Below are 21,863 nucleotides of genomic sequence, written 5' to 3' on the forward strand. Positions count from 1 at the left end.
TGTTACAAGGAATGGTTTACTTATGAATGTTACCAAACACACTGTCTATAAACTTTTTAAAAGTACGAAGTATAGGGAATTCCCTGGCCGTCCAGTGGTTAGGATTCTGCCCTTCTACTGCAGGGGGCACGGATCTGATCCCTTGTTGGGGAACTAAGATCTGGCATGCTGCTTGGGGCGGCCAAAAAACCAAAGTATATAGGAAGCTTAGCTACTGCATATAGAGTTGGTGGTCGGTAAATTCTTGTTTTGAAGTCCATCTTTTGATCAATAGAAGTGGCCTTGGGGAAGTAACAATGTAAGTTACTCATCTCATCTCTAAAACAGGCAGGATGATAGCAGCTACCATATGAGCTATTGTAAAGATTAAGAGAGGTCTTACACATAAAGGGCTTAGCTCAATGTTTTGCACACTGTAATAGCTAAAACATTTAATCTATCTTAACTCCTGGAATAGTTTCCTGCAGCCACTTTTAAAACCAGAAGTAGACAGAATACTTGTATCTGGGCAGAGTCCTTCTACTCTGGATATTTTAGGAGTTAAGTGCAATATTTGGTTTTAAGGCAGAAACGTCAACTATGTATCTCAACACTGAGTTTGAAAAGCCAGGATATTTGTATAATACAGAGGTTCTTCCTCCTGTCATTTCCCCTCCTAACTCACGAATAATGCCCTCTCCCAATCCCATTTTCCTTGTACTGGTATAACCTGCATCTTAGACTGCATTAGTTTCTGCACTCCTTGGCAATAGAAGGTATAAGAGGAAGGTCAAAATCTGACGATGGCAGAGTCAGAAAAATAAAAATAAGTTGGGGCTTTAGGAAAAGGCCACAATTTAGGCCGTTTTTCTTAGTGTTTCTAAGAGAAAAGGGAACTATAACTGAATCAAAGCAAAATGGGAGTATACACCAGATAGCCCACCACCATAGGGAAAGTTCTATGGACCATTTTTTGGAATGGCTCTGTTTTGCCATCTAGCATTGGATGTTTCTTGCAACTGCATCATTGCTTTTAAAAAAAGTCTGAATCTGGTAATTTTTTTAGACCTCGGAGACTTGGAACTGTACTGTCAAATTATGTGTAAGGAAAATAACTCAATTCTTATCTTTAGAAATTGTCTACTTAAGAGTTAATGTATTCCAGTTTTAAAACCATTTGTTGAAGCCCAACTGTGAGCCAGGCACTGTGCTTGGTGCCTGTACTTCTAAGAAGAGGAATAAACGAGCTCAAGCTGAGGAACCCAGACAGAATTTATATGGTTAGTATGTGGCAGAGGCAGGATTAGAACACAGATCTAACCTCATCTAATGTTGTTTATAAAATACCATTAAATTTGGGCACTGCTATTTATCTCTGAACCTCTCTGAGCAAATGGGAGATGACATGAATCAGCATATTTGAAGTGCCTGCTAGGTACACAGTGGCATTTGAAAACTGTAATTCTCTTCTCCCTGGCACTGCATCTTGTATAGCAACAGTGTTCAAAAAATGTTAACCTGGGTTTCCCTGGTGGCGCAGTGGTTGAGAGTCCGCCTGCCGGTGCAGGGGACACGGGTTCGTGCCCCGATCCGGGAAGATCCCACATGCCGCGGAGCGGCTGGGCCCGTGAGCCACGGCTGCTGAGCCTGCGCGTCCGGAGCCTGTGCTCCGCAACAGGAGAGGCCACAACAGTGAGAGGCCCGCGTACCGCCAAAAAAAAAAAAAAAAGTTAACCTGAAATCAAGTATCTCTGTTTCAGAATACACTGCAGATGCTATCTGCTACCTCCAGGTGGCCAGAATTCAACATACTCTTTAAATAATATAAATGCTCAGCTCTTTCTTATCTCAGAGAAGTAGTACTGTTGTTCAAAGTTTTGTGTTCATATCCATACTGACCTGAGTATAGCATTTCATCTTCTATCTGATTAATATCTATAAAGTTCAAATTAAATCCAATTGCTTAGACACTGACTATAATAAACACACAATTTGGGTTGGGGGAAATAAACCAAACCAATCTTCCTCTATTTCATTTCCCTTCACTGTGGCATCCTTGGAATTTCAGTATTACAGAAAAAAGGTTGTGCTTAGTGTTGAGAAAAGGCTTCTAATTAAACTCCACATAGTTTTAAATAAAGAGGAACAGACATTTGATAGACTTTACTTCAAATAAACTGTATATATTTTAAAATAACACTTGCTATGACTGCAAAGTGCCTGGTGTATATTACATTTACATTCAAAAAGTCATATAACAAGCCATAATATTTACACTCACTGTCTTCTAAGTATATAAAATAAGGGTGAATAAACACTCTACTTTCAATAGACAAGAAAATGGCAACCCCTTTACAATTTTATTTTCCTTTAATAAAACAGGATAGGGCTTCCCTGGTGGCGCAGTGGTTGAGAGTCCGCCTGCTGATGCAGGGGACACGGGTTCGTGCCCCGGTCCGGGAGGAACCCACATGCCGTGGAGCGGCTGGGCCCGTGAGCCACGGCCGCTGAGGCTGCACGTCCGGAGCCTGTGCTCCGCAACGGGAGAGGCCACAACAGTGAGAGGCCTGCATACCACAGGGAAAGTTCTACGGGCCATTTTTCGCGTACCGCAAAAATAAAACAAAAAAAAACCCAGGATAAATAAGAAGTAAAAAGATGTCTAATTTAGAATAAGAATTTCCAAGTTACTTTAACATTTTGAATTATATTTGCATTATTACTGTAAATATGTTTTTATTAGTGAGATTTTAGATACATAATTAGTTCTTTGATCTAAATTATAATTAGCACAAAAGGTAAGATTATACTTGGATTAAACTTTTTTGGCTTCAAAAGATTAATAGCCTTGACTGGCTTCCAAGAATATTCTAAATTCAATTGGTATTCTATTTCATATCAATGGACCAACAAAGTAAAGAGCTGATGAGACAATTTTACTTGAAATTTAACTTAAAACTGCATTTAACAGTACAGAGTTATACATCATTTGGACCACATCTAAATTTACTTTTATAAATAATACTTCATATTTATCTCGATTGAGGCTCCCTGCTTTCATTTTATTTGCAACTTCTAGGGTTAAACATTTATTATACCCCTCCCCCTTTTTAAAAGAAAACGTTACTCAGTTTTCATAGGTTCTAAACATAATTCAAAATATATAACTGAGAGTCTACCAGGGGCAAAGCCCTGTGCTAGGTTTTTTGGGTGATTCAAAGATGACTCAGATTTTGATCTTATCTTTAGAGAATATAGTTGATACTAGTTGGTAGAGGAAATGAAACAGTTATATAGGTTAATTTCAAAATAAGTCAGAAGATGTAAAAACCTAAAAGAATAATCAAAGTGTTTTAGAAGTTTGCAAGAAGTAGAAAATACTTTTAATTTGTAATGCCTAAGACCAAACAAGGGAAGTAGCATGTGAGTTTGGTCTTAAAGACAAGGGTGGGATTTGAACATTTAGTGAACAAAGTGAAAGATATTACAAAACCAAAGAAAAGTGTGAGTAGAGGGTCAGAGGTGAAGAGTTTATAGTTTATATGAAAAACGGTTTAAGTTCTAAAATAAAATGTGCAATTAAATATTTTAAATATTACATGTTACAATTTTGAGTAAGTTTTGTAAGCTAAATTTTATTGTGATTAGAGATGTGTAACTTGAGTCTCTTGAACTGCCATTCCTGAAACTGAGATTAATTCTTCATCTATGTCACGTATTTAACTGAAACCTATATTTACTACTCTGATCTGCTGATAATGGTCTTTAACTTAGTTCCATTGTTCTCTAGGAAGTATATCCAGACTCATCTGCTGAAGAGGAAATAACTACAGACAGAAGCAAAATGAACTGTCAGCTCAACCAAACCGAGACAGAAGGAAGAGTGTCAACATGGGGACAATGGAGGGGGTGGGAGGAGGGAGGAATGGATTAGAGTGGGGACAGTTAGTCTTTGCTATTTTGCATTCGTTTCAAGTCACACACTCTTGGAATCTGGCCAAGTTGCTAAGAGAAAAAATTAGGTCATTGCTTTCAGTTGTTTCTCTGTTAGATTTTTAATCCAATAAAATATAATCACATGTATTATGCCTAAAAATATGGACAGTGAATTTCAGAGGCTATTTTGGAACTAAAGTTATAAATTTCATATTCCAAAGACTGAAAAATACAGTTTTGATCAATATGAAAAAATAAATCTGTTTAAATTATATTACTGTAAAATGTCCTGGACTGGAATATGCATGTAGATGTTGGTGTTAATTCTGCACTATTTTGTTCTGAGGTCAATGGTATTTATGACATGGAAACAGAAGTTCTTACTGTAGGCCTGTGGGTTGTTAAAGTTCATGAGAAAACCTGTAGTTCTCCTAAAGAGTGGATTTTTACTAAAAAGAAATTATGAATCAATAGTATATTCTCACTGTTCTCACATTTTCAGAGCTGCTTACACAGCGTATGCTAAGGTCATTGTGCAAAGTCAGTGATCAAACACTTGGTCCTTCTTTTGAGGCTCTTCCAACCTAGTCTTCTATTTTGGAATTTTATACACTAGTCTTTTTAATATAGGTACTGTTATGAACTAGGCTTCTAGGCTGCAACCACAGAAAACAACTCTAGTTGGCTTAAGCAGAAGCGGAATTTATTTGAAAGGATACTGCCAGTACAGAGCTGCTGGGAAAGTTGGAGAGCAGACTCAGAAAACAAACAACAAAGGAAGGCTGCAAGTGAGGACTACACCACAGAAACAGTCCGGTGAGTACCTTGTGCAGCCCTGGGACCCTGGCCAAAACCACTCCCGGACGGTGAATGCCATCACTGGTACCACTGTCACTGACTTCTCTCCTTTTCCACTAGGTGTTGGTGTTGCTGCTCCTACCCTGCTTCCAGAAAGAATTCTCTACAGTCCCCGATTCTCTGTGCCATCAGCTCTAGACTGAAAAAGCCTAGGTCATGTGCTGAAGCCCTAAACACAGAGAAGGCTGAGAAAGCAAGTATCCAACCTTTTAGGTTTTTACACTGGGAGGTGGGCTCTGCCTTCTGTGAAGACCTACACAGTGAGGAATTTCCCAACGTTAGGAAGGAGTTCCTTACTCTGGGCAGCTGAAAAAGTCAAATAACTGATATTGGAATACTTGCCTATTCAGGAAAGAATGGCCCCGCTCAGTACAAAGCCCTCTGTTCTCTGGCGAAGTGCTCTGAAGCAGTCTGAGTGGTGACGTACCCAGGTATTTAAATCTCCAGCTGGCCCACAATTCCCCCACATATGTGTTTAGCCCCATCCGCAAGCGCTTCAGTCCCACCAGGCTTACAGCTGAGGCTCCTCTGAGTTGATGCTTCAATCACTAGTCTGCTGATTTGTTCCTGCCACTAGGCCACAGTGGCCTCCCACCATCATCCTCAAAAAGTGGTTCTCATACTGCTCCCGTGCCTCACCATGCCCAAATTCCTGGGCTTGGGGTTGGAAGAGCTGGTATGAGTCACAACTTCATCACTTACAAGCTTAGGAGAAGGCTAGTTATTAATCTCTGAGCCCTACTATACTCATAGGTTGTCAAGATAACCAAATGAGAGGAAAGTAAAAGCCCTGTGTAGACCAAAATTATAAGCATGATCTCATTAGTTAACAGTCCTGATAGGTACGATAAATCCCCCAGTTCTTCAGGATTGTGGCCAATCTAGATCTCTCTGGTTCTTCTGGGTACTGATGTCATATCTTTATTTTATTATAAAAAAATCAATTTTATAATCAAAGCAGTGTATGCTCATAATTTAGAAAGTCTTGTACTTAGCAGTAAAAAGCTTACTCTAAAAATAAAACCTCCTGCCCTATCTCTCTTCCACACCAGTCCTGCTTCCCAGAGGCAACTACTCTCAGTTTTTTAGTACTTTAGTATCTTCTGGTATTTATCTTTATTATAATTTTTATAAAATTTTATGAAAATAAAATTTTAGAAATTTTATTAAACCAACATTCAATGTTCAAATTATGATGACTATTTTTTTTTCTTGATGTGGACCATTTTTAAAGTCTTTATTGAATTTGTTACAATATTGCTTCTGTTTTATGTTTTGGTTTTTTGGCCACAAGGCATGTGGGATCTTAGCTCCCCCACCAGGGATTGAACCCAAACCCCCTGCAGTGGAAGCACTTAACCACTGGCCCACCAGGGAAGTCCCTATGATGACTATTTAAATACTACTTACTGCTGAGCCAGGCTGGATACTAGAATTACATTTTCCTCCATATGTAACTTTAAATTTTTCTGGCAAATATTAATTTCCTCTTTTCTCACTTGCTTCATTTTTTATAAATTAACAATAGCTAATTCTTCATAAATGTACCAAAAGATCTGTAACACCTTTTTCAATGTCACTTGTCACTTAATGTTCAAACATTCAGGTAATTGATTTCTTCCCAGATATTTACTTCTTGGAGCCTTTCCTCCTCCTCCTAGTCCAGTCTAGACTAGACGCCCACTACACCTAACATACAGCTCGTGCCTAGGATTTTCTTTTCTTCTTTCTGGTGTTAGGCCCCATTTACTGGATCCCACACTTCCTTGTTCTTGGTTTACTTCATCATTTAGTGGAACACATCCTTGGTAACTTCCTGAGTAGGGGTAGACGGGAGGTAAGTTTTTCGAGGCAGGACTGAAAAATGCATTTATTTAGCCTGACACTTGATTGACAGTGTGGCTAAGCATAGAATTTTGTGTTTAAAACAATTTTCCATCAGCTCTTTAAAGGCAATATGTAATTCAGTTGTTGCTACTGAAGAGTTCAATACCATTCTGATTCCTATTTCTTGTATGGAAACTAATTCTTTCCTCTCTAAATCATTTCAGAATCTTCTCTTTTTCCCTGGTGTTTTCTAGTGAAAGGGATGAAACTTTTAATATAGAAATCCCTTTCGCTTTGGCAATATTGATTGTATTACTCCTTAGATACTGTCTTCTCTTCCATTTTCTCTAGTATATATTTCTAAAGCCATTATTTAAGATGTTACACTTTCTGGATGAATACTCTAGTTTTCTTATTTGTCTCCACTGTTGTCCCTCTCTTTGTTATTTTACTTTCTAGATTTCTTAACTTTCCCTTTCAATCCTTCTATTACAGTTTTCATTTCCAGAAGCTCCTGTTTTTACTTTTATAGCATTCTATTTATGTCTCATTGTTCAATAAAATGCTCTTTTCTGTAAGGATATCTTGATTCTACTGACGTTTTTCTTCTGCTCCCTTCATTGTCTGTTTCTTCTACGTTCTTATTTCTGTCTCAATTTGGAAGCTTTCCTCAAATGTCCAGGGTTTTTGTATTTAAGACTGAGGCAGTAAATACCTTCTTGGAAGCTCTTACAGAAGGAGGCTTGCTGACTGTAGTCTTCTCTGTAGAACCACTGGAAGGTATACTGGCTTTCTCACTGTGTAATTTCATCATGAAACCCTGAAACAGGTCTATATGCTCTTGGGCTGTTCACCGCTTCTGGAGCCAAATTTACTGTCTTGGACAGTAAATGTCCAAGATGTCCGGGCTTGGACCAGAGCAGGTGAAGGTCAGGGAATGACTTCACCATTTAGTTTGTAGGCTTTCACATAATTCTAGGTTTCAACCTTGAGCCTTACCCCCACCCTTCTTTATCGTTATCTCCAGATGTGGAATCTCTCTAGTTCACTTTGTTTGAAAATAAACCTCAGGTCTCTTGTGTTTAGAAGGGAATTGAGGGGGCAGAGGTCAGGATTTGCCACCTGGTTGCAACTGATATTAATGCAAGGACAGATGGACCACTGAAACAAAATGAAAAAGTACTAACTCATGTATTCATGGGAGCTTAATAAAGGGTGGCACACAGTAAGTTGAGGCCTCATTACCTGTTAATTCACCTCCTTAACAGTGATTGCCTACTTATCTGAATAAAACACATTCTCAATGTAGGCCAGGAATCCTCCCTTTTATCTACTTGCCAAACCACTCCGGCTGTCTGCCTATATTGCCTCTTTTTATGATGTTATTTTATTTTTTTTTAATTTTTAAAATAATTTTTTTTATTTATTTAATTTTTGGCTGTGTTGGGTCTTCGTTGCCATGTGTGGGTTTTCTCCAGTTGTGGCGAGCGGGGGCTACTCTTCATTACAGTGCGCGGGCTTCTCATTGTGGTGGCACCTCTTGTTGCGGAGCATGGGCTCTAGGTGTGTGGGCTTCAGTAGTTGTGGCACGTGGGCTCAGTAGTTGTGGCTCACGGACTCTAGAGCATAGGCTCAGTAGTTGTGGCGCATGGGCTTGGCTGCTCCGCGGCACGTGGGATCTTCCCGGACCGGGGCTCGAACCCGTGACCCCTGCACTGGCAGGTGGATTCTTAACCACTGCGCCACCAGGGAAGCCCTATAATGTTCTTAAAACTATTAAATCACCTCTCCACCTTGAAGGGCATATGTTGTCTCAAGGTCTTGCCTCCTTCGATAGAATTTGTCTCCTTTTGAAACTGGGCTTTAACTTTTAAAGTTAAATCTAATTTGGAATAAAAGGTAACAGTCATTAATTCATAAACATTTACTGAGTGCCTACTATGCCCCAGGCACTGGGGACACAAAGATGAAAACAATATGGTCCTATCCTCAAGGTGCCAGTCTAGTCTCACAGCCTTTCTTAACTGGGAGTCCTCGTCTGAATCATAGAACACAGAAAATTAGTTCGGTGACTGTTTTCTTAATTCTCTCCAAAATGGTATGTAACTAGTATCATGCTGGATGCATGGAAGAGATGCTAATTCATTACACATAATAGATGCCTCAGAGGACTACAGGTTTAATCTGCCTGCAGAACTCTGGCTGAGAGCTGAGTGACAAACAGCCAGATACAATAGTTTGATAAGTGGTACGCACCAGCTCACTAGTGATAAAATTATAAGAAAATCTTAAAAACAGTAATTACTTAAAAAAAAATCTGTAAACTATTCTCAATATGCGGTTTAGTCAATATAATTATAAAATTATTTTTTAAAACTTAAAAAGTTAGTTTTAGAAAAGACTGTGGTAGTGAACAATGTATGTTGTGATGATTAGCATTTAGCAGCTAACATTTATTGAATGCTTACTATGTACTGGGCACTATTCAGATCACTTAACATATATTATTTCCTTTAATCCTCATAAATCTACCTTATAGCATTACAATTCTTATTTTACAAATGAGAAAACAGGGGCTTAGAGAGATGACTTATAAGGTCAAACGAGTTAAAACACGATAGTAAATGATTCAAATCCAGCCTGTCTGGTACCAGAGCCTGAGGTCTTAGGCTTTATGATATAAAATCCCTCTCCAAGTGACTAAATATTCTCCTTCCCATGGGAATAGGTAAAAATTACCTTGAAGTTATGGTCTGTTATAAACCCTAGTATGAACAGTATAATGGGTATGGAAGAAAGATAAGGCCTACATGGGGTGCGAAAAACAAAACACCAAATAACCCAAACTCTATATTTTGAATAATTAAAGGAAACAGAGAGTCATGTACACCCAAATTTTTTTTTTTTTCTTTTCTCAGTACGCGGGCCTCTCACTGTTGTGGCCTCTCCCATTGCGGAGCACAGGCTCTGGACACGCAGGCTCAGCGGCCATGGCTCACGTGCCCAGCCGCTCCGCGGCATGTGGGATCTTCCCAGACCGGGGCATGAACCCGTGTCCCCTGCATCGGCAGGCGGACTCTCAACCACTGCGCCACCAGGGAAGCCCATGTACACCCAAATTTAAGGGAATATTTGTTTGCTTGTTTTAAGTAACCAAAATTAAGGTTCTGCAAGGAGTGTTGTTTTATAGCTTTAAATGTGCTCCAAAAAATACAATTTCTAGCTAAATTATACATATAAAAAATTTAACTCACTTAACATAAAAGAACTCTAGATCAAGTATTATCCAAGATCCCAGAACTGGCTCACCGTTTTACTTTCCATTAAAAACTTAACAGCAACAAAACAAAAAAACATTAAGGGGTGCTTTCCCATTTTTAAAAACAGTAAAGTATACACAGTACATTTTGGTTTCTTATTATTTAAACTTGTCAAAAAAATAAAGCCATTTTGAGAAAATAGAGACTGTTATCTCTTTTTGGTAATGTTGCAACCTTTAAATTTTTCTGTAGAGGCATTTTCTGACAAATTTGGTTTTACAGAATGAAAGAATGGTAGGTCAAGCTGCTAGGTTATTTTTGTGACATATTTTCCTATATTCTGATGTCTAATAGTCTACTATTACTAATAATTTTTGTTTTAAACTAGTAAGAAAATATTTTGATGACATTTTGATTATGGTAATAAAACAAAATTAGTACTATTACTACACAGGTAATGGTAAAATAAGATTTTAAAAGATTCTTTACGTAATAGAAATCTTAACTTTTTCACTCATGTTTATAATGTCTTCTGATAATCTCTCTCATTCATTTTGTCACTGACATTGTTATTTAACTGGGGCTTTTATTTTTATTTCTCAAAGTCTTATTAATTTGTTGATTTAGCCATACATTTTTTTCAAGTTAGAAAAATGTGCTTAGCTTTCCTTATTTAATGTCTTTTACCCAAACCATTAACATTCTCTTCTAATTGGCAACTTCTAGTGTTCTTTTAGCAAACCCTCACCAGCTAAATTTCTCAAGTAGTTTCATGTCATATAGCTTGTTTTCTTTTAATATACAGCCATAGAAAGCTAAGAGTGCATTCTGTCAAGCCAGCAAATTCCCTTTGCTCTCCCATGGAAGATCTCTTTCCAGCTGTGAAATGTTAAGATTCTAACGTTTACCAACAGATATACAATTCTTTTAATGTAACTTTCATGTATTTATTTGCTTGTAACACACAAAATGTGCCATTCTAACTTAGTTTCAGTTTAAATTAAATGAAGGCACGAGTCTAAGCACTAACTCTGCCTTATGCCCTGTAAACTGTTGCTTGAGGTACAAGTTGAACTTGAAAAGATATAGAATATTTTAAAATTTAAGTCAGAAACCTTGCCCAATTCTTTGATTCAATTAATTCGTATCCAAATGGGACTATCTTCATTTCTGTAATGAACTTTCATTCTTATTCTAAATATTTAAGAATCAATAAGGCACTGGTGTAAATATGAGAATCTAAGTCACCCAAGGAGTCTTAGGTCAAGAATAACCTTGAAATCTGGGAAACAGGGCTAGCTCAAAGCTCAAGAGCAGACAGGGTGTAGGTGGATGGTAGCTGGGTAATTATATATTCCCACACCTATCATCTTACATTAGGGAAGAAAGAGCCTCAAGTCTCATCTATTGCTTAGTCATTAGTTTTGAATGCTTGGTTTTAATACCAAATGAAGAGCCACATTAAAACTAACCCTCATTCTGTCTCAGATGTCGTAACTACAGATTTGAAAAACTGACCCTGTTACATCCCAGACACTGAAATCATGGAACATATTGGTTGTGTTTTCAATTTGGAAGACAAATATGTCATTTTAGAAATCAAGATTAAAAATCAGAATTTCATACCTTGTGCAAGCATGTTAAATTCCAAGAACAGTGCTATGTGGTAAAGTTCCATGGCTTCTTCTGCCCTAGTCATGTTTGGCTTCCCTGCGACGAGAGCCTGAACTTCACTGAGACTCCCCACAGAGGGGCTACAGTGCAAAACGGAGAGGTCCACCACGTCAGTATACATACAGTGTAATATAACTTTCGCATATTTTTTTGGTATAATGGACTCATCTAATATAATTCTTGTGGGAGTCCTTAAAGTTCGGTCTGTGATTTCTTCACCCGTCCGTATCCTCCTTTGTAATAAATTTCGAAAAAATGGGGACCGTGCTGAAATAATAGCCTTATGAGCTTTGAGCTCTTCATCTAAACAGTTCTGATTTCCACCAAAAGCTTCAACCAGTTCAGAGTCTGAAGAAAAACTAAGGACGACATCATAATAACACATGTAATCAAAGAGTCCACGCATATCTACATCAAGGGAATTTGGTGTTCCAAATTCTTCACTAAGCTGAACGAGGATATCAACATTTTGAAACCTTGAGTCCTCCATTCCAAACTCTCCTGTATAAAGGTAGTGTAACAACGCAGAAAACATGGGCATATCTATACCAGCTGTACTGATGTCCATTATGATCTCTGCCCCATACTCGGGTGAGGAAGAAAGTAGTGTTTTAAAAAACGGACATCTTGCCGCCAAAATGGCACGATGAACAGGAAAACAGGTTTCTTGAAATATTAAGTCTACATCAGTACAATACTTGTACTCATAAAGATCGGCCATATCTTTCTGCAATGTCCGGGCTTCTGGTCTAGCCAAACTGGCTTGTAGAGAAAGCTCCTTTAAGGCTGAAGTTCCCTCATATTCCTCCACTAATGCATTGACATCTCGAACATCCCACCCAGAGAGGAGTTCTCGCATCTGCTTGGCGTGATCAGCAGACCTGTTAGATTTTCGACGCTTGATAAACTTCTTCTTGAGGGTGGCAAGGCCAGAGGTTCTCTTTTTTTTGTCTTGTGGTTTCTCATGGCCATGGTCAAGGCTATATAATTTTGATTCACAACCGTAGCCTTGCTGAGAATAGGATGATGTCCCTAAGAAGGAAATTAAACAAATGAAAACTTGTCTCTTTTTTCGTGACAGTCATTTTCAGCATTCAATTTAATACGCATTTTGTGCTAAAAATATTTACAGACAGACATTTCTGAACCATTCAAATAAAACTGATTTCTGTTTTCATAAAGGAAGACTAAAGAGTTCAGATAACTCATTTTTATATTAAAGAAAGAATAGGGACAAACAGAGCACATTATTAATTGTAAAAAATGCTGCATTTGTATGGGCAAAACAAATGGACCAAGACATAAGAAACATATTTTGCTATTTCCACACCAATGGAGATTCCTAGTTTTCCTAGGGTAACTGGCAATTATGGTTAAGACAACCAAAGAAAAGCTCAACTGTGCTATAGCAGCTTGCTTAGGATAAAAATCATGTAAGCCAGATTTACATTTGATGGGAAAAAATCTGGATGCTACAGAATTATTACCTGTAATAACTTTTTCCATAGCTTAATCCTTTTTTTAATACAAAAAGACCACCGAAAACCCGATTCTATTTATACTCACAAAAGAAAATGAAGTTAGAAAAACTGAAACAGTTACCTATAAAAGTCTGTTGGGCTTGAGAATTTCCCCCTACCCTCGGGGAACATGAATGAGGATAGTTAGATGCATTAGCACCCATTTTCTTCAGTCACTCAGGCATTCCATCTGCTGGTTCTTCAGAGTATAATCCCAGAGGCCTTTACGAACTTTCAACCCTGGATCCAGTAGCCTCTTTTCATCCATTTCTTGATATGAAACAAAAATAATTTAATTCATTTTTTCAAATGTATCTCAAATTGTACAGTTAAAAAAAAAGCAAGCTACTGAAAACTGCTTTTATTTGCAAATAATGACATGCTGTAAAATTCACACGTAAAAATTTCAGAAAACGTAAACAGCTGAACTATGAATCAGTACTATCTGTAATCTTGAGCCATAAAAGGTACCAATTATATACTTTCTAAGAAAGTAAAAAGTAACATATCAGACTTATTTAAATATAGTTACAGAAAGAATATTTCAAATCACAGGGAAAAGTATTTAGACTAAAAAGAAACTTTTCAAAACAATTTTTTTCCTTAGAGGCAACCACCAGTCAATATAATCTAACATTCTAAGCCATTTACAAACACTTAAGAGGTGTCTGATACCAGTAGTGCAAATGCATGTATGTTGATGCAGACATACAGAGAACAGATAGTTGAATGGTTTGTTGTTTTTCTACCTTAGATAAAATTGTTTAAATTGATCCTTAATCTGTGTAACTAGGCATTTTACTGAAAGAGGGGGAAGGAAAGGTGGACAGTTCAAACTAAATTATCTTTAGGCTACTTGTCCTACAGCAATTTTGAGAGAAGTTATAAGTACAGTGAGGAGACACAAGGAAAAACAAAAACTTTTATCATTCCTCTCCATAAAGCCCTGAAATAAAAACACTACTTTCTTTTACCTGATATTATGACTTAACAGGGACAGGGCAGTACCAGTTTAAGAGATAATTTTAACAATTATAGATTAAATTCTACATCACGGAACCTTAACTCTCAGAGCTGCAAGCAGAAAATATAAGCACAAAGAGAAGAAATTCTCTGAGTGTTAACAGGAATGCTTCAAAATATTTATACCATCCAGATATATAAAATTTATTTGACCAAAAGCAATAATGGCTTAAGAGAAAACACAACTTAAAATCTATTATTGGAACTGTTAGGAAACCAACCAGTAGGCAGTCAATCTGGCCTCATAATTAAGGATAAAACGTTTTAACAAATAAGAGTTAAACACACACACATACATATCACAAAAAACCTGCTGGAAAACAGAACTATGTCAAGATTCTTGGAATTTATTTTCATCTCTGTTACACAGTGTAACCTTAGGAATTCAAGCTTAAGAAAATCACTCTACATTTGTCCTTTCCTTCAACCTTTTCCTACTATAAATATGTGGAAATTTGTTTATCTAAGCATAGAATTATCTACCTATAGTGTTCAAGAGAAAACTGGGAAACTTTCTACTAATTACATGTTATGCAAAGTAGCAGTAACTTCAATCAAATCGTATGCTCACATGAGCAAATTTAATTTCCTATTTGAAATTTACCTACCTACCCTAGGAGAACACAGCACATTATAGACTTTTTACTTCAGTGCACGTTACTGATGCACGGCAGCAAGAGATGTGACAGTACGTTCTGTTTTTTTTTTTTAGATTTTTAAAAAATATTTATTTTATTTATTATTATTATTTTTGGCTGCGTTGGGTCTTCATTGCTGCACGCGGGCCTTCTCTAGTTGCAGTGAGCAGGGGCTACTCTTCACTGTGCTGCGCAGGCTTCTCATTGTGGTGTCTTCTCTTGTTGCAGAGCACGGGTTCTAGGTGCGTGGGCTTCAGTAGTTGTGGCACGAGGGCTCAGTAGTTGTGGCTCGGGGCTCTAGAGGGCAGGCTCAGTAGTTGTGGCACACAGGTTTAGTTGCTCCACAGCATGTGGGATCTTCCCGGACCAGGGCTTGAACCCGTGTCCCCTGCATTGGCAGGCGGATTCTTAACCACTGTGCCACCAGGGAAGCCCGACAGTACATTCTGTTAAGAACTACCCAGCAAGGAATCCAGAGGGTTTAATCAAGAAAATTACTTCTTCCAGAAAAGTCAGTTTTCTTAAAGGTTGATGCTCAGTGTACGTAAATTCACAGTTTTCTATTCTTAAATATTAAAAAGGTAGAAAAAGCAATTTTTTGGTAATTCACTTCGAATGTTGTCAACTTTTATAAAATGGTAACTAAATGTGCCTGTGTTAATTTCAGTTCAAACTTTAAAAAACAGTAAGTCTAAGTAATAAATCTTAGGTTTCAAATTGAGCTCCTTAAAAAGTTTCAAGGTTCTATCAAGGCATTTTTACTGGTTCTTTAAAAGAAAATAGGGTCTCTAGAAAACAATACAAATCAACTTATTTACAAACCAGAAACAGACGCACAGACACAGAAAACAAACTTATGGTTACCAAAGGGGAAAAGGGAAGGGGAGGGATAAGGGATTAACAGATACACAGCACTATATATAAAATAAACAACAAGGATTTACTATATATCACAGGGAACTATATTCAATATCTTGTAATAACCTATAATGGAAAAGAATCTGAAGATGTACACCTGAAACTAACACAATATTGTAAATCAACCATAGTTAAATATTAAAAAAAAAAAAAAGAAAGGAAAAGAAAATAGGATCCTGGAAAGCCAAGTCTGTGGCCTCATTTACAGGTCAAATCCTATTCTCAGTCACTAAAGATTTGTATTTAAAACATAAAAACAGCATAGGCAATCCTTTCTCAAAAAAAGTTTGAACTATATTAAGAAAAATCCAGAATAAAAACATGCAAAATAAAAGCCTTTACCAAAATGAGAAAAAAAAAGATTAAAAAGATGAGCTTTAAATCAGGAAGTAATGGTAGATGGTGGAAAGTGCTGATAAAGTGTTTCTAAAGTGTCACTCTACGAAGTGAGAGAGCGGCATGGACATATATACACTACCAAATGTAAAATAGATAGCCAGTGGGAAGCAGCCGCATAGCACAGGGAGATCAGCTCGGTGCTTTGGGACCACCTAGAGGGGTGGGATAGGGAGGGTGGGAGGGAGGAAGACGTAAGAGGGAAGAGATATGGGGACATATGTATATGTATAACTGATTCACTTTGTTATAAAGCAGAAACTAACACACCATTATAAAGCAATTATACTACAATAAAGAAAGATGTTAAAAAAATAAATAATAAAGTGTCACTCTAATGGTAGTCCTCGTCTCACTTCCTTCTTTAAGGAAGGAAGTTCCATTCTTCCAACTTCAATTCTTGAAGTTCCATGTTGCTTCATTTTTTGTTGTTGTTCTGTTTTGCTTTTTGATTTCTAATGACTGCAGAGTAAACCCACTAACATAGCACAAAGTATGCTGTCGAAACAAACCAAGGAAGAATGGAGGCTTGCTTCCAGATGAAGAAAAGTCAGAGCATCTATAGAAGTGGACAGAGTTAACTGCTCTCACTTTGTCACATAAATGCGTGCACACACATATACGAGAATTATCTTCATCTGAGAATTTTGTACAGTTTGCAGGGACACCAAACATTATTACACTGGTTTGTTTGAGATTTAAACCATGCCAAAAATGCCTTAAAAAAATCTCAGTTTTATGATGAGCACAATTAGATATTCTAAAGCAACCACAGAAGGGTTAGAAGACATCACCAGACCCACTGAAGACACAAGAACACCTAGCAAGCACTAGAGAAGTCACAGCTGAGATATAGATGCTTGGCCATTTGCCACTATAATTAGCACCACCAGGACAGCTGGGGTCTCACTCTGGTGATGTGGCTTGAAATAAAAATGTCTTTGGGACTTAGGGACAGAGTCTCTTCCTGGTAGCTCCTAGTCAATGGAAATCCCCTTCAAGATTAACTGATTTGGGTGACATTAATATCTTCTACTAGAGCTCTAATACTAAAATAAACACAGGCCTTGGAAAGACTTGGTGGGAGAATCTTTTCTGGATCAGATATAACCCTTAAGTCCACCCTGTGTCCCCAATTCCAAATCCTGGGGGCAACCCTGACTAAGTTACTAAAGCTGTATCTCTCAAAATTCTCAGAGAAAATTCTCTTTGGTTCTTAGGTAACCAAAACCTCATGCCAAGTGGAACACAGTATGATGTTATTTCTTAATCGAATCCACTGCCTTTAAATGCTGGAAGTGAGAGTCAGTCACAGTCTTACCTCTCCAGGGATGTTTTCATTCCAGGCAAGCTTTGTCTGTATCCTACACAGAACAAGATGAAATCTAATCTTTGTATGATATGACAGGAAAGGAAAGGGAAAGAGAGGGCCTATGGGACTGGGAGAGGCCCAGAGGATGCAAATAGCCCTAGAGAACTCATAAACCCTTTTCCTAGAATCACCTTTCTGGGGGAGCTCCTTCTGTTAATAGTTGACATGACCAATCTCAATCAGAGGATCCAACTGGCTTAAAATAAGCTTCAGTGATTGTAGTAGACCCAACTAAGGGAGAAAAATCATGCTGAATGCAACAGAGAGAATTAACAACCCTATGAAAAAAATTTCAAAACCAAAAATCAACCTCTCTCTCCTCCCAAAATCCCTAGGCTAGCATTTCCAAACAGTTTTCGCAATGTTTGGAAAATGCAGTATTAAACAAAGCTTTACTTTACTTCAGAACTTTTTGGCATCTTTAAAGTGGTAAGGTGCATTGTGAACCTCCAAGAGGAAGTATTCAGCATAATCTAAAGGAGGCCCTTTGCCCCACAGAGCATTGAAAGAATGGACTTGCAGAACACTTGCAGAGTTTAGAAAACTCTGACCTTTGCATAAAAATACTAGTTACACTTTAGGGAGCAGAGAGAACAATGAGTGTCAGGTATCTGGGACAGAGTTCTTCCTCTTGTCACTAATTTACCACTTACACAGGATAAGCTACATTTAACTTCTATGAGTCTCAGTTTTTGTAAACCTAAACTGAAATGTATGGGTTGCAACATCTATAAATTACGTCAAAACAGGGTTCCTAAAATCCGCTGAAGCTGTAATACTTATTGATTTGGAAAATGAGGATGGGGAGGGGGGTTACTTCTATATTAAATGTTAGTGTACAGAGAAAAAAAAAGGCAATTGGACTTTGGAATTTAAACATGCTTTCCACTTAGTCCGATTTTTACGGATAATTATAGAAGAACAGGAATGTGGGGCATATGTGAATATGAAAAACAATTATAATTAAAAAGAAATGCAAAACTATAGTAATATTTCACTTCTGTCAAATCTAAGGTGACCACATCATTCAAATCATATCATTCAAATCAGGATGCTTGAGAGTGAAAAGGGGTACAGCCGAGGCCTAATGAGGCAAAGTGAGATGAATGATTACTTCTATAGCCAAATCTCACATTTTCAGAGCAGCTAGAAATACAGCTTAAAAAGAAAAAAAACTAAGTTAAAAGAATATAACTTCGTATGCCCATTCTCATTACCCAAACGTGTTTTACTTAACATAACAACTAACATTTATTGAGGGTTTACTATATGCCAGACTCTGTTCTTAGAGCCTTTATATGTATTAAACCCATTTAATTCTCCAAATACTGCTCCCCACTTTTTTAAACTGATGAGTCTGAGAGGTTAGTAACTTGCCTCAAGTCACAGATATTGTAACCTTCAGTTCTATCCTTGGACACCTAATAAGAACAACAAAACAAAAAGAGACTGTGAACAGTAAATCAGAAGCAGTCAGCAAGAGACCTCTGCCTTTTGAAGGCATCTTCAAATAGATGAGATCAGAGTGAGAGTTTAGAAAGCCACCAACTAGGCTCATATGTCTCTCTAGGGCCACCTAACACAGAGGCAGATGACCTCCACCCAGTACCACAAACCCTATTCATTCCAGTGACACAGAACAAGAATGTTTATGATAGCAGCAACTCATTGAGGTGAAATTACGTTCCATTAAACATACTTATTAAGGCAGAGAAGTCAGACTCATGGAGCTAAAAGGGACTTCAATTTTATTTTGGTCAACCTCATTTTTGAAAGTGAATTAATTATAAACCCACAGAATGGGAGAAAATATTTGCAAATCATATATCTGATAAGGGATTGATATCCAGAATATAAATTTCCTACACCTCAACAACAACAAAAAAATCTGATTAGAAAATGGGAAAAGGACTTGAATAGACATTTTTCCAAAGAAGATATATGAATAGCCAAATAAGCACACGAAAAGACAACATCACTAATCGTTAGGGAAATGCAAATCAAAACCGCAATGAGATACCACCTCAAACCTATTAGGATGGCTATTATCAATGAAACAGAAAGTAACAAATGTTGGGCAAGGATGTGGAGAGCTGGAAACTTCATGCACTGTTGTGCACTGTGGAAATGGCTACTGTGGCAAACAGTACAGAAGTTCCTCAAAATATTAAAAATAGATTTACCATATGATCCAGCAATTTAACTTCTGGCTATATACCCAAAAGAACTAAAAGCAGGGTCTCAAAGACATATTTGTACACCCATGTTCATAGTAGCATTATTCACAGTAGCTAAAACGTGGCAGCAACCCAAGTGTCCATCAACTGATGAAAAGCAAAATGTGGTATGTACATACAATGGAATATTACTCAGGCTTAAAAAGGAAGGAAATTCTGATACATGCTACAACATGGATGAACTTTAAAGACATTATGCTGTGAAACGTCAGTTTCAAAAAGACAAATACTGTATGATTCCACTTACATGAGGCAATTAGAGTAGTTAAAATTATAGAGACAGAAAACAGAATGGTAGTGCCCATGGGCTGGAGGTGGGAGCAAGGGAATGGGGAGTTAGTGTTTAATGGGTAGAGAGTTTCAGTTTTGAAAGATGAAGAGTTCTGGAGATGGGTGGTGGTGACAGATGCACAACAGTATGTAATACCATTGAATTGTACACTTACAAATGGTTAATTAAGATGGTCAATTTTGTGTTATATTTTACCACAATTTAAAGTTTGAAAAAATTTACAAACATTGCCATCAAAAAACTATTGTCATCAGAAAATATACATTTGTGAAGCTTTATGGCTAAGGTTAAAAATTCACTTATCTAAGGAAATCTCTTCCAAGTAAAGTAAAATAGAATAGTTATTACTATGTTTCTCTTCAAGCATCACAGAGCTCATTTGAAAAAATATTTAGACAGGCAAAATCCTTCCATTTCAGGAATGTTTCATTTTATCACCCATTAATAATATATATATAAATATTTCAACATCAAATGAAATAAACAGCATTTTATAAAATTATAACATTTGCCAGAAATAATGTAGTACATTTTAATTTTTACATTTAGAAAAAATGTTATTTGCTCTTTCATATTTACATATTTCTGATTTTAAACTGTAGCATGAAAAATTTCAAAAATATACATAAGGGAATAGTATACGAGCCCTTAAGCCTCTATCACCCACCGTGATTCCAGAATTATCAAAGTTGTATGTATGTATGTATGTATGCATGTATCTATCTATCTATTTATTTTGGCTGTGCCGGATCTTCGTTGTGGCACGCGGGATCTATCTCCCCGACCAGGGATGGAACGCGGGGGGTGCGGAGTCTTACCCACTGGACCATCAGGGAAGTCCCCAAAGTTCGAAAATCATTAACAGAATATACAAATCAATTTCCCTAACATTTTTTCCATCTTTATTTTTCTCTTTTCTTTCCAATGAGATATCTTAAACCAATCCATTTCCTCATATGCGTACTGGGTACTGGTTGAGATAGATCTTCATTTAACTTCTGAGTTGTCTCCTTTAAAAGCTCACACCTTGGGACCTGCTATTCCCTTCATCAGTAACACTTTTCCACAAAGTCTTCACACGGTTCACTCTCTCACTTTATTCAGGCCTTTGCTCAAATGCCATCTCCTCAAAGACGCCTTCCCTAATCATCCTCTAAAAACAACATCCTGTCCCATCCCATCATTCTCTATCCCCTTTCTTCACTTTATTTTTCTTTGTAGCACTTTTCAGCACTTGAAATTATTGAATATGTACTTGTTTGCTTGTTAACTGTCTCATGCTACAATGTAAGCTCCACTTACACTGAGCCAGAACTTTATTTATTTGACACTAAATCCTCAGCACATAGAACAGTGCCTGGCATATACGAAGTATTGAGCTGAAAACAGCTGAATGAAATCAATTTTTAAAAAATAACCGTTTAATAAGGAAATACTTGTTTGTAAACATTCTTTGAGCTCTTCAGTCCAAAAATTGTTTCTTAGGATCCATATTCCACATATACAGCCTAAGCCTCTTACAAGAGTGTGATTTAATTAAAACTGCACTAGTTCTTGGGAGTAAAAAAACATTTCTTAGGGAAAAAAAAAGTACAGATCACAGTGTGCATACAGCCTCAAATATGACTCTTTTGAGATATTTCAAAATATATAAACAGTACTGTTTAAAAAAAAAGCACCATGATCCATCCAAAAATTAAATTTAAAAATAAAAATTAAATGTAGAATTACCATATGATCCAGCAATTCCACCTCTGGCTATATAACACACCCCCCAACTAAGAAAACAGGGACTCAAACAGGGTGGTACAGCCAAAAGGTGGAAGCAAACTAAATGTCCATCGACAGACAAACGGATGAACAAAGTGTGGTATATATGTACAGTGGGATATCATTCAGCCTTAAAAATGAAGGAAATTCTAATACATGCTAC

General features: G+C 37.2%; 1 protein-coding gene across 8 annotated transcripts in view; it reads right to left on the reverse strand.

Annotated features, from left to right (window-relative positions):
- The window catches only part of BTBD7 (BTB domain containing 7), an 80,987-nt gene that overhangs the window by 37,840 nt on the left and 21,284 nt on the right, over positions 1–21,863 (reverse strand). For all 8 annotated transcript variants that reach the window (XM_089908151.1, XM_089908150.1, XM_089908147.1 and 5 more), the window contains 2 exons: positions 13,137–13,324; positions 11,487–12,566 (listed from right to left, as the gene is read on the reverse strand). In XM_089908151.1, coding sequence (XP_089764277.1) covers positions 11,487–12,566; positions 13,137–13,218 — 1,162 coding nt within the window. In that variant the 5' untranslated portion in view covers positions 13,219–13,324. The remainder of the gene's footprint in view (positions 1–11,486; positions 12,567–13,136; positions 13,325–21,863) is intronic.

Source organism: Delphinapterus leucas, chromosome 2, assembly GCF_059928025.1.
Source record: "Delphinapterus leucas isolate spDelLeu-1000000601 "Yukka" chromosome 2, BTC_Dleu_Yukka2, whole genome shotgun sequence".
In the NCBI taxonomy this organism is placed as follows: domain Eukaryota; kingdom Metazoa; phylum Chordata; class Mammalia; order Artiodactyla; family Monodontidae; genus Delphinapterus; species Delphinapterus leucas.